General features: G+C 43.3%; 1 protein-coding gene across 3 annotated transcripts in view; it reads left to right on the forward strand.

The window, feature by feature from the left end:
- Positions 1-13185, forward strand: part of PALD1 (phosphatase domain containing paladin 1) — a 113771-nt gene that overhangs the window by 67949 nt on the left and 32637 nt on the right. For all 3 annotated transcript variants that reach the window (XM_028729568.2, XM_028729565.2, XM_028729566.2), the window contains exons 14-18: positions 631-810; positions 2155-2352; positions 3570-3710; positions 4589-4660; positions 5736-5876. In XM_028729568.2, the coding sequence (XP_028585401.2) occupies positions 631-810; positions 2155-2352; positions 3570-3710; positions 4589-4660; positions 5736-5876 (732 nt within the window). The remainder of the gene's footprint in view (positions 1-630; positions 811-2154; positions 2353-3569; positions 3711-4588; positions 4661-5735; positions 5877-13185) is intronic.

Below are 13185 nucleotides of genomic sequence, written 5' to 3' on the forward strand. Positions count from 1 at the left end.
ACTCATTCTCTGATTGATTGATTGATTGATTGCTTTTCAGGTTTATACATTTCACTAATTTTGCAATCATTTTAACATTTCAGAACTTGACTTCCTTCCCCTTCTTTCTGCGGTTCCTTAAACTTATTTTTAATATCTTTTGCATATCCAGATTAACTTAATTTGTTCATTTATTCATCTACTGTAAATGTATACTCTTATAAAACTGCAGGTTATTACAACAATCCTGCCAATGTTCTTATCTGCTTAGAATTTATCTGTAAATATTCAATAAACCACTTCCCTTCTTTTATAAAAAGTTTGTTATCTTGGTTTCTTATTCTTCCGGTAAGTTTCACCATTTCTACATATTCCATAAGTTTTTGTTTCCATTCTTCCTTTGCTGGGACTTCTGCTTCTTTCCATTTTTCAGCGAGTAGCATTCTTGCAGCTGTAGTAGCATACATGAATAAGTTTCTATACTGTTTTGATAGTTCTGTCTCTATAATTCCCAAAAGAAAAGCTTCTGGTGGTTTTTATTTTTTTTTATTTTTACAAACGTTATTTTAAACATCCTTTTCAATTCATTATATATTGTTTCCCAGTAAGTGTTAACCTTATTACAAGACCACTATTACTCATTTTCTTCAGGCTATCGGGAATGTCTTGAGCTACCTGACAGATGCGAAGAGGAAGTATTCCCACATCTTGTGGGTCAACCTTCGTGAAGATGTGGTCCTAGAAGGCAATGAGCAAACTTACACCGTCCGGGAGGTTAGCAACCTGGAGCAGCAGATTACAGTGCCTGCAACGTCACCTGAACAGCTGGAGGTGAGAGCTCAGGCGCTTTTAACTTCTCTTTTCTCCTTCGCCAGGCAAGTATTGGGAAACTTTTGGCTTGATCTGGGGCAGTTAGCATTTCACAACAGGCAGCCAATCTGCAGGAATTGGGGAAAAAATGATAGTGCTCCTCTAGGCTGGCTTCTAAGGATGCTATGCAGTTAAAAAGTATCCGACAAGGAGATTCTTACTATCTGTTTACACTGGAAGGCACGTTGCATCTTTCATTGTGGCTGTTGTTTTATTGGTGTGACAGGCTAACTGTTGCGCCCCCCACCCCAAGCCCTGGTTTTTAAACTGTTATGATGCAGGAGTGAACAAGCGGGACTCATCCATGGTGACATTTTGATGCATCCAAGCAAATAATGTCTGCTCATCACAAAGGACATTTTTCAGCCTGTTGTCTTTTCCAGATTTAACTTTTGCGTCTCCATTTGGAGCTGATCGATCCTCTTTCTTAGAAATAATAGAAGCCGGCCTTGCTTATTCTCCCCTTGCATTATTTATCAGACGAATTGAGTTTGAAAGTATTATTGGCTCACTCCATTTATTTTTTTAATTCCACCTTGGAGCCTTAAATTGATCAGCTTTCTTTTTTTTTTTAATTGATTTTTATTGTTTCTCAAAGATTTAAACAAATTTACTTTGTATACAATATACCATTCTCTTATATGCTTCTTTTTGACTTCCCACCCTGGTGTTTTTCTTCTTATCCTTGGTTGCTGCGTTATGCTTATTATCAACCCCCCCCCCCAACTCCATCTTATATTTTCCCCACCACCACTCATCTCTCGAGTCCTGCTCACAATTTAATATCGCTGTAATACTTCAACAGTATAAAAAGGCCTCCAGTTTTCCATAAACAGTTCATCATTTGGGTCTCTTAGTTTTACAGTCAGTTTCTCCATTTCAGCATAATCTATTACTTTTATAAGCCATTCTTCTTGGGTTGGAATCTCTTCCTTTTTTCCATTTCTGCGCATATAGAATTCCGGTCACGGTTGTTGCATACATAAAACAATTAGCTTCTTCGGAGCCTCCATCCCAATTACACCTGGCAACAAGGCTTTGGGGTTTTTTTGGGGGGGGGGGAAGCACCAATTTAAAGATCTTTTAAAATTCATTATTATTAATGGCACTGGCTTTCATAGACCTCATTCCTTTTTGTCAGATGCATGCAGTTACGAAAAGTAGGCACACAAGGATTGTGGGGAGGGGAATCGTAAGTAAGTGAGGCCAGAGGGAAACGAAAAGTGATAATTGCATAGTTAACTGTGGTAATCCCTCATGAGCCTTTTTGTTTGTTGGTTTGGCCTCATTGCTTCCCTCCTTCAGAAACTCGAATCTGTTGTGAAGAATGACCTGCTGAAATCCCAGAAATGGCTCGAGGTTTATCTGGAACAGGAGAAGCAGATGAAAATGTTAAAGACATGCCTGACCATACAGGAAGTCTTCAACCAGCACAAAAGCACCTGCCAGGGGCTGGTGTATAAACGGGTTCCAATCCCAGACTTCTGTGCTCCTAAGGAAAAGGTAAGCACCACACAGGGACCCCATATCTCCGCCCCCCCCACCTTCTTCCACATGAAGAATTTTAAGATGGCTGATACTTAAGCAACCCTTCTCTCCGCTTGCTAGTCTTCTACTGAATACAGTGGTACCTCGGGTTAAGTACTTAATTCGTTCCAGAGGTCTGTTCTTAACCTGAAACTATTATTAACCTGAGGTACCAGTTTAGCTAATAGGGCCTTGCGCCGCCAGAGCACGATTTCTGTTCTCATCCTGAAGCAAAGTTCTTAACCTGAGGTACTATTTCTGGGTTAGCGGAGTCTGTAACCTGAAGCATATGTAACCTGAGGTACCACTGTAGTCCAGCCTTTTGTAGGTGCCTTTCTTCTTGGGGTAGGTGGGGGGGCAGGGAAGTGAAGGCTCTTGTGGAAATATAATTGCACAGCTGCACATGTTTTGTCCTAAAACCATTTGTTCAGCTAGACAAAAACCAGGAGCCATTATTTTTTCCCACCCCCCTTTGCCCCATCCACATGATTTTGCAATAGGGATGTCCCCAAGGATTTTGTCTAGTCTTCGTGTTTTTAAGTAAACAGACCTGATTTGTGTTTCATGAAATGCAGTTGTCCTGTGGTTTTTTTGCACTTCTCCAAATTATGTGACACAGTTCACATGGCTCAACTAAAGTCTCGGGCTGCTCAGCCCCTGGATAGGGGCGAGCCCGTCCCCCACAATAAACCCTGTGTACGCTTCCTTAAAAGAGGCATTGGAATATACATTAAAAAAGGTAAAGGGACCCTTGACCATTAGGTCCAGTCGTGGTGGACTCTGGGGTTGAGGAGCTCATCTTGCTTTATTGGCTGTGGGAGCCGGCGTACAGCTTCCGGGTCATGTGGCCAGCATGACTAAGCTGCTTCTGGCGAACCAGAGCAGCACACGGAAACGCCGTTTACCTTCCCGCCGGAGCGATACCTATTTATCTACTTGCACTTTGACGTGCTTTCGAACTGTTAGTTAGGTGCTATTTAGAATCCCTTTGCAGCAACTTAGTGTGATTAAAATCTGGTCTGTTTGTAGTGGATTTGCCTCATCAGGGCATTGCTGCCACCTAAAGGCCTTATGAGGGACAGAACATACATTTGGCATGTGCCGTGAGTACAGTACTGAGCACGTGTGAAAATCACACACACACCTGAGAAAGACTAGGCTGCTCACAAATGCCCTTTGTGTGCCACCTTTAGGACTTTGACCAGCTGCTGGAAGCCATGAAGGGTGCTCTGGCTGAAGACTCCCGCACAGCCTTTGTGTTCAATTGCCACAGTGGCAGAGGAAGAACCACCACAGCCATGGTCATTGCTGTCCTCACCCTCTGGCATTTCAATGTATGTATTAATTTGGAGACCTGTGTCCCACTTTGGGAGGGGTCTGGGATTCTGCAGGGAGGGGTACCTGATATTATGGGCAAAATCCTTCCTGAAATGTGTGCAGCGCCAAGGGTTTAAATCTTCTTGGTGTTAAAAGTCTCTTGGCTTCTGCAGAACAATTTTAAGGACTAGTCTTAAGTTTCAACTTTTTTAACATATACAATCAAGACACAATAATATATTTTCTCTTATTTTTGTTGACTTCCCACCCCCTTTTTCATGGAGTTGTTGTTTCTCCCCTTCCACTGCACCCTATTTTCTAACCATTAAATCAAAACTACAATATTATAATCTAATTACGCCTGTTGCTCACAGCTCAAATCCTGTTCGTGAGTTCATCGTACTATAATATTTCTTTAAGTAGTCCGAAAAAGGCATCCATTCTTCCATAAAACACTCATCATTAGATTCTCTTAATTTTGCTGTTAATTTCCCCCAGTTTTTCATAGTCCATTATCTTGCTTATCCATTCTTCTTTCATGGGAACTTCTTGCTTCCACTTCTGCGCACAAAGAATCCTAGCTGCTGCTGTTACATACATAAACCACTTTAATATTTTTTGATTGGGATTTTAAGGAATTTTCTTAACCTAGGCAAGATACATAAATAGAAATAATGGATAAAGGATACATTTTTAGAAGAATGATACCTTTTCTAAAACGCAGAAAGTGAAAAGTACCAGAATTCTACAATATTCACAGTTCCTTGTGTCTTACATGGCATATTACTAACTTCATAAGCAGCCATATATTGCAGTTAGTAATTCTGTGATACTGTTGCTTATCTCCTGTGTTGTTCAATAATCAAACCTAAGACTCCTCTTCTTGGTGCTTCAGGGAATCCCTGAGATGGTTGAAGATGAAATTGTGAGCGTGCCTGATGCCAAGTATACCAAAGGAGAGTTTGAGGTGCGTATCTTCCACTTTTAAAATTAGGCGACAGAATATTCTTAAGGTAATGTTTCTGAAAGGGCAGCCTTAACCACCACAAATAAATAAATCAGTACTATCACCACAAACACATCTGAGTGCACAGGTGATCTTCCATCTTGCTCGGTTGCTGCTGACATCAGTTTCTTCCACATCTCTCCCGCTGCCTCTGCAGTAACTGAATTTTGGGGACCCCTCCCCCTATGTTTTCAAGAAGGGTTCCCCAAATGTGGTGAACCTCAAAAGGACACACCAGGACAAAGATGTTTAGCCCTGCCATATCCTTTTGAGTATTGCCAGGAACCTGGCAATGTGAAGCATCTTCAAACCATGTGTCCTTTTGATGCTCGCCAGAGCACCTTCCCAGAAGGCGCGCAGGCGATCTTTGCCAGGGACGTGCAGGGTAAAGCATCTTCGCCTCCACATCCTTTTCAAAAAAGTAAGGTGGCTGGCAGTAGATGGGTATGGGATGGTGGGCCAAGTTGGCCTGGCTGGATTGGGTGGGGGGCATCACACGTGACATTATGCATGTGCGCACCCCCCCCCCCCCCAATATTGGGTGCAACTCGGCACTGATGCCTTAGTTTGCAGCTCAGAAAAGAAAGGGACAAAAACAAAATATTGAGGAACAGAATCTTTTGTCAGTGCTGATGTGAATCTGGCATGATCCACATCTTCCATGCTGTTGGGTGGGTTTGTACCGCCATACCCAGCAGGTCAGTAAGATATTTTTGCAGGCTGGTAACTTTTGTGGGCTTATTTGCAAGGCTGCTTTAAAGGGATCTAAAGAGTCGGAACTAAGTGTGACGTGTTGATTCCTGTGAACATTCTTGAGACTGGCATTTGCACTTGTCAGAAGGTACTTTTGTGTCCCTTATGTGATGTTTTTGCAAAACTAGTAGGTAACGGAATGCCAGAAACGGGGGGCAAACTATTTCCCTCTTTACTTCCCCCAGAAGAAAATTTCAGCGGCTTAACATTTGCTCTTTGTGAAAGAGAACATTCCAGGTGGGAAGGTTTCATGTTAAGCTGGGCCCTTGCTTTTGTCTGCCAGGTGGTCATGAAGGTGGTTCAGATGTTGCCGGAGGGACACCGAATGAAGAAGGAAGTAGATATGGCACTGGATACCGTGAGTGAGACGATGACACCCATGCACTATCACTTGAGGGAAATCATCATATGCACCTACAGACAGGTAAGCCTAGCAAACTCGTACCACGCCTTTGGTGGCTCCCTCTGTTCTTTGCCGTTTCACTCTGCTGTTAAGACAGACATAGATCTGTTTATACTTGGTGATTAGTTTCAATGGGCAGGGCTGGACGTGCAAATGAGATGGCGGGAGGAGTTCAACAGGGAGAGGACAGAGACATCAAGAAGCAAAGGGTGTTTGCTGTCTGTTCAGATTAGATAGAGATCAACTGCTGATCTCAGGAGCTGAGTGCACAAGTCAATGGAGAATGGGCTGCAGTTTTGTTTGGAAATGGTTTGCCTGCAGTTTCAGAGAGCTCGTCTTTGATTGATCCACATGTTGTTATAGCTGGGGCAGGGAGGGTCTGGCCGCCTGCTGCAGAACCTTCTGCCAAGCTTGTGTTCAGGGACTGTAAGAAATTCCACACCTAGACAATCAAAATTATGTGGCCTTTATCAGTTATAAGCATTAAGCAAGCTTACATAATTTCTCATATTTAGCTTAGTATATTCTCCAAGTGATGCTTTGCTTTTGTCGCGTATTCCACGCGGCGTTTTCAGCAAAGCATTAAGAGTTCCAGGTTTTTCAGTGCAGTCCTTTTTAATGTGAGCTATATGCAGGCATTTACAAAAGAAACAGTCCATACAGAGTACTTACAAACGAATACTCTCTACCACAGCACCACCACACTACAGCACAACCACCACCCTACTGTTAAACAGGCTTTCCTTTTTAAAACAGGTGATAGCCAATTACACTAATCACACTCCTGCTGAGTCACTCTGACCCAGCAGAGTATTGCATCATCCTGTTGAAGCCTGCAGACTTATCCAGTATCCTGCGAATCCCAACACTCCTCCTTAAGTCAAAGGCTTGAGACCTAATAATTCTCTTAAGTCTCGAAATTTAGGAGCATCCAAACATTTTGTATACAAATCTGCCACATTACATTTTGTGTTACAGTGCTGTACCTTTAACACACTTCTTTCCAAAGCATTTTTCACATTTCCGTATCTTATCGCAATATGTTTACTTTTGCTCTTAAAGTTCTGTTGGTTGGCTAGCTGTTGTGCAGCCATGTTGTCACTTAGCACAGTGATTGGCATTTCAGAAGGTATTCCAAGCTCTTTTGTTAGGCAAGCAAACCATTCTATTTGTGACACACATTCGCTTATGGCTGAGTACTCTGCTTCACAAGTACTTGTGGCAACAAATGTTTGTTTCTGGGATTTCCACAGAACCAGGGCATTTCCAATATATATGGCATAGCCAGTGGTAGACTTTCCATTTTCTCTGTCCCCCCAGCTGGCATCAGCGTATGCATACACTTGCTGATCATATCCTGTATCCAGCACCAGTTTGTAATCTTTTGTGCCTTTTAGATACCTTAGGATTCTTTTAAGTGCTACCCAATCTCTCTGAGCCGGGTCTGCACTTCTTTGGCTTAACATGTGCACTGCCAATGTTATGTCGGGTCTTGTCCAACAACTTAAATATAACAGAGAACCCAACAGAGAATGAAACGCTGTTGCATTCTCACATTTTTGCCCTTCTGGTTCATTTTTGTACTGGGTAGTTATGGGAGTGTCAACCTCATTTGCCCTCTCCATTCCATATGTCTTCAGTAACTTTTCAATTTTTTCCTTCTGACTCAGAGAGTAGACACCCTTTTCATTTCTCTGAACCTCTACTCCTAAGTAATTCTGAATCTCTCCCAAATACTTTAGTTTATATTTGTTACCTAGGCTGTTTATAAACCAAGACACTTGCTTTTGTGCAGTTGTTATTAGACAGATATCATCAACATACAAAAGTAAATAACAAACACTTCCTTGCACCATTGCTGAATATAAACAGGAATCAGCCAGGCTTTGTTTGAATCCCATCTTTTTCAAAGTTGTGTCTATGCATTCATGCCATAGACGTGCACTTTGGTGTAAACCGTATAGTGCCCTTTGCAGTTTTAACACCATGCTGTCTTTTTCCAGCTCATAACCTGGTATTTGCTGTAAATACACCTCGGCGTCAATAGGAGCATTTAAATATGCTGAGGCAACATCAAAATGATTAACTTTTAACCCTTTCAGACTTGCCATTGCTAAAACTGATTTTACTGTTTCAGCCTTTGCTGTTGGGGCAAACACTTCATCATAATGTATCATTTTCCTTTGTGTAAAGCCCCTTGCAACCAACCTGGCTTTCCTCTGACAACTACCATCAGCCAGTTTTTTCACTTTAAAAACCCACTTACAGCTTATGGGCTTTTTACCTTTAGGCAATTCTGTAGGTACAAACACATTGTTGTTTAGCAGAGAGTTATACTCTGCCTGCATTGCCTTTAACCACGCCTCTTTCTCTAGAGTAGGTAACTCTTGCACTTCTTCAAAGTTTTCTGGCTCAGTTACACAAACCTGGTTTATGGTGGCTGGGAACCCATAACGGTCTGGAGGTTGACCTTTATTACTTCTTGCAGACCTCCTTGGTTCATTAATCTCACCCCCTGGGCTACCTTCAGGACTACTTTTGGGGTGGATTGACTCTGGAGATCTACCTCCTCCTGTCCCTGTTGCACTTTCTTCTCTCCCCTGCTTTATGCTAGCAGCTGGAGAAAAATGCTCAGCCTTTACCTCCTCCCTTTCAGTTTCTCTGGGAGAGGTGCCAATTCTCAGCTTTGTTTCAACTGCCTTATCAGGTATGCTCGGCAGTAAAACTTTTTCTGGCAGCAGGTTTGCATGTATATTGGGCCAATTTCTTTGCTCATTAAAGCTGGCTGATCGACTATAACTCAAAAGGTTTTTATCATCTTCAAACCTGTAGGCTTTCGTACCACTTTCATATCCAAGAAATAGCAACTGCTGTGCCCTTTTCCCACCTTTTCTTCGGTTCTTTACAGGTATGTCAACCCATGCCTTTGTCCCAAAGATTCTCAAATGTTGCAAACTGGGACTTTTGTTATAGAGAATTTTATAGGGTATGTCGTCTAGTACCCTTGACCACAAGCGATTCCCAATATAATTCGCGGTCTTAATACTTTCAGCCCAGTACTTAATTGGAAGATTTGCATCTGCCAACAATGTTTTCATTTGTGTCTGCAAGACACCTCCCCTACGCTCTGCTACTCCGTTCTCCTGAGGCGTCGCCACATTGGTAAGCCTATGTTTAATCCCTTGGGAACGCAACCAGTTTCTTAGGGAGCTTGCCATAAACTCTCCTCCCCTGTCTGTCTGAATAGAGCACACCTTTTCGCCAAGTTGCCTTTCTACCCTTCTTACCCAAAACTTCAAAGTTTGGGCAACGTCAGACTTTTGCTTTAATGGATAGACCCAGCCAAATCTAGAATAGTCATCCACTAGGATCAAACAGTACTTGTTGTGGGAGACACTTGGTGGAAAAGGACCAGTTACATCAGCATGAATCAACTCCAGTGGTTTTTTGGTTTCTCTCTGGCTTGCTCTTGCTACTGGGCAAGCCCTGCTTTTAACCTCCTTGCAGATATTGCAGTCTAAATAATTATCACAACTTTTAACGTTTTTCATCCCCCCACACAACTCCAATGTTTTGTTTAGCACCTTATAGCTAGCATGAGCCAGACGCCTGTGCAGGAGATGAATACACATATCATGGGTTGGGACATTTTGCACATTCGCAACCTTAGACTCACACTGCAGTACATACATATTAGTTCTAAGGTTAGCATTTGCCAACACTGCCCCATTTTGCTTTATCTGGCACTGATCTCCCACAAAGTTTACTTCAAAGCCTGCTTTTGCCAAGTCAGGAATGCTCAGGAGATTGTTTTGCAAACTAGGCACACACAACACATTCCTGAATGTGTGTCCCAGCTGTGGGAACACAACCTCCCCCTCACAAACCACATTAGCTTTCTGGCCCGTAGCAAGACTTACATGTTTTTTGTTTGAAGCCCTAGCATCAGTTAGCAATGCTTTTCTTTTACAAAAGGTTTGAGAAGCTCCACTGTCCAGAACCCACAGCTCTTCATTTTCTTGACCATCTGCAGACACCCAAGCAGTAGACTCCCTCTGCTGCCTCTTGTGCTTCTGCTGTTTTTGTTGTTTTCTTGGGCAGTCCCGAAGCAGATGTCCACTGGACTTGCAGCAAAAACACCTTTTTACTTTGTTGACCACCGGCTGGTCTGCAGCAGCTCCTCCTGGCTGTTTCTCCGGCTCCCGACACCTCTGCTCTTCCTGGCTGTTGTTCCCTCTGGGATGCTCCAACAGCTGGGCTGAGGTCATCTTTCGCTCTGCACGCCTGTCCTCCTCTGCATACAACCGTCCGGTAACGTATTCCAGAGTCAGCTTATCAGTCTCTACAGACTCAAGGGAGTTGACCAGCATATCATAGCTGTCATCAAGGGAACTCAGGACTATAAAGACTTTGTCCTCTTCCCCCACAGCCCTCCCTCTTAAGGCTAGCTCCTGGAAACAGCCTGTTAGGAATTTTAGGTGGTTTACCAGGGAGTCCCCCGGTTTCTTCCGACACCGGTACAGTCTCCTGGTCAGTGTTATCAGTGAGCCAGCTGTCTCTCGCACATGGACAGCCTTGAGCGCATTCCACGCCTCACTTGCCGTCACCTTATCAGCTACGTAGACTAGCTGGCTGTCGTCCACTCCAAGGATGATCGTAGCCAAAGCTTTCTCATCCCTTTCATCCTCCTCAGAGGGCTGCGGTCGATCTTCCACCACTTTCCACAGGCCCTCACGCTTGAGGAAGTGTTGCATGCGGACCGACCAGGTGCTGTAGTTCGTGGCCGTCAGCTTCTCCAGCAACACGCCAGTTCTGGACTGCTCCATCCCTGCAGCTCACCTCCAGCACCCACGGCTAGATAACTGCCACCTGTACTCTTGCGCAGCGGAAGCGTGCTGGGCCCATAACCCTGTCGCGTATTCCACGCGGCGTTTTCAGCAAAGCATTAAGAGTTCCAGGTTTTTCAGTGCAGTCCTTTTTAATGTGAGCTATATGCAGGCATTTACAAAAGAAACAGTCCATACAGAGTACTTACAAACGAATACTCTCTACCACAGCACCACCACACTACAGCACAACCACCACCCTACTGTTAAACAGGCTTTCCTTTTTAAAACAGGTGATAGCCAATTACACTAATCACACTCCTGCTGAGTCACTCTGACCCAGCAGAGTATTGCATCATCCTGTTGAAGCCTGCAGACTTATCCAGTATCCTGCGAATCCCAACAGCTTTGCCTCTCTTGGCTTTTGTAGTCATGGGAAAGGGGGCAAGGAGCTCTCTTATCTACCCAGAAGCTATCCTTCCTTGTAAGATACATGCCCTGATTTGCACTGTCTATAAAAAGGACATCAAAGCCTGCCAGTTTCTACCAGAGCTGCTGGTTGGTTACAGCAATCCTGTGCACCAGCGCTAGTGCTCACCATTATACTGCTATCAAACACCCACCCACCCACAGACATTTGCACATCCTCTGCAACAATATAACTGGAAAGGCACTTCTTGCGTACAAGTTTTTGTGAGGCTTTCTTTGCATGATATTTCATGGATTGCAAAGGAGCTTCTTTAAAAAAAAAAAAATGCTATCACATACGTAACTGAATCATGATTCTGTGCTAATGTATAAAGATCACTGATTCCAGCACCACTGCCTCCCTGGAGTCATTGAAGCCTAAGGCACTCTGACACCAGTTACAGAATGCTGAACAATGTGGGTCACTGTCTGCAAACACGACACCAGTCCCATGACAGCCTAACCTGCATGGAAGCTGTTTGCAATTGTTGATATACTGAGCAACAGTAGTATATATTAGCCGAATAACTAGCCTTCAGGTCAGAGTTCATTATTTACCCAAAGCCAACAGAGGGCAGCCGAGTGCCTTTGGATTTTCTGATAATATGTATAGATGCTTTTCTGAAATCTGCAAAAATCCAAACAAAAATAATAGGAGGAATCGCATACTACTTTAGAAAGCTCAGGATACTGAGTCAGTGTGACAGTCATTTTCCTTCCAATTTAGAGATGGCTCACATCTATGTGTTTGCTTCTTGATGCCCTGCATGTGTAAATGACCCACCGTGCATGAAATTATTTTTATTTTACTCCATTATTACTTACTTCATATATGTAAACACCGCAGAGGGAAATTTCATGTCATCTCAGAACCCAATCCCAAACACAGTCCTTTTCCCCCCAACAGGCTTCGTGGTTATTCTGCCTCCTGTAGTGAAATAAACGTACATGCATATAGGAATCGGATCCAAGATCTAGCTTAGGAAGCCAATGTTCGGAGCATTCAATGCCCAGACCCAACACACAGCTTCAAGCTGTTTGCATATAGGGTGGTTTCTGCTAGTCATTAAAAGAGACCTTGTGCAGTATTGCAGACACAGAACTGAGCCTGTGTGTCTTTTTTTCCCTTTTTCACTGGCTTGTCTTTTTCCCCATTACCCTGTCTGGAAAAACCTGTTTGACTTCCCTGCTATCAAAAGCCCAGCAGTTCAAGATGAATGAAATTTGGCTTTCCTGCCTCAGCCACAAAGCTCTAGGGGAACTGTGGTTCTTGACAGATGTGGGCTAGTTTAGAGATCACATTGACCTCCGCTAGTGTGCCTAAGGTTTATGAGAAGCAAGAGCCTATACCTGGCGGGGGGTGGGGGGTGGAAAGGGCCTTAAATGTGGAGGTGTGTGATCTTGGTCCTGTTGAAGACCTTGTTGCTTTGATACTTACCCTCTCTCTTTCCTTCAGTTAATAAAAATGAAATCCAGCATCCTAACTACGGTAATATTTATCCCTGAATACAGCTCTTCTCCCTTTTACAGCTGTGGGCCTTTGTCATCATGTGAAGCTTTTGGGTGTTCTTAGTGAGTGGGAAATCCCACTAGATGGCAGTTTTCAACAGCCAAGCACTCTCAAAGGCTAAGAACACAGCATTATTGCATGACATAGTGAAAACAACAAAACCTTAATTTTTAAACCACATTATCGAGGTGTGTTTTAAAATCTCACTGTCAATCTTGTGTGTGTGCTTTTCTTTAAAAAGCAAACGAACTGTTTTAATATCTCCATATTCTGGATTGTGAACATTTTTTTAAAAAACCAACAACAACACATTTGTTCATAGAGAGCTGGTGGAGGATTTCCCCATTTGGTAGCACAGTCCATGCAAGACTTACTAAAACTAGCAGTGAATCTGATCCTTGCATGTGCTAGGCTGTGTGCAGGCATTTCCTCACCTGGCAAATGGTTTGTACTTTGATTTCTAATCAACTATTGGAAAGCAGGGAAAAGGTGGCTGAAATAGACTTCTCGTTGCCTAATCCTGAGC

The sequence above is a fragment of the Podarcis muralis genome, chromosome 6 (assembly GCF_964188315.1).
Source record: "Podarcis muralis chromosome 6, rPodMur119.hap1.1, whole genome shotgun sequence".
Taxonomy (NCBI): domain Eukaryota; kingdom Metazoa; phylum Chordata; class Lepidosauria; order Squamata; family Lacertidae; genus Podarcis; species Podarcis muralis.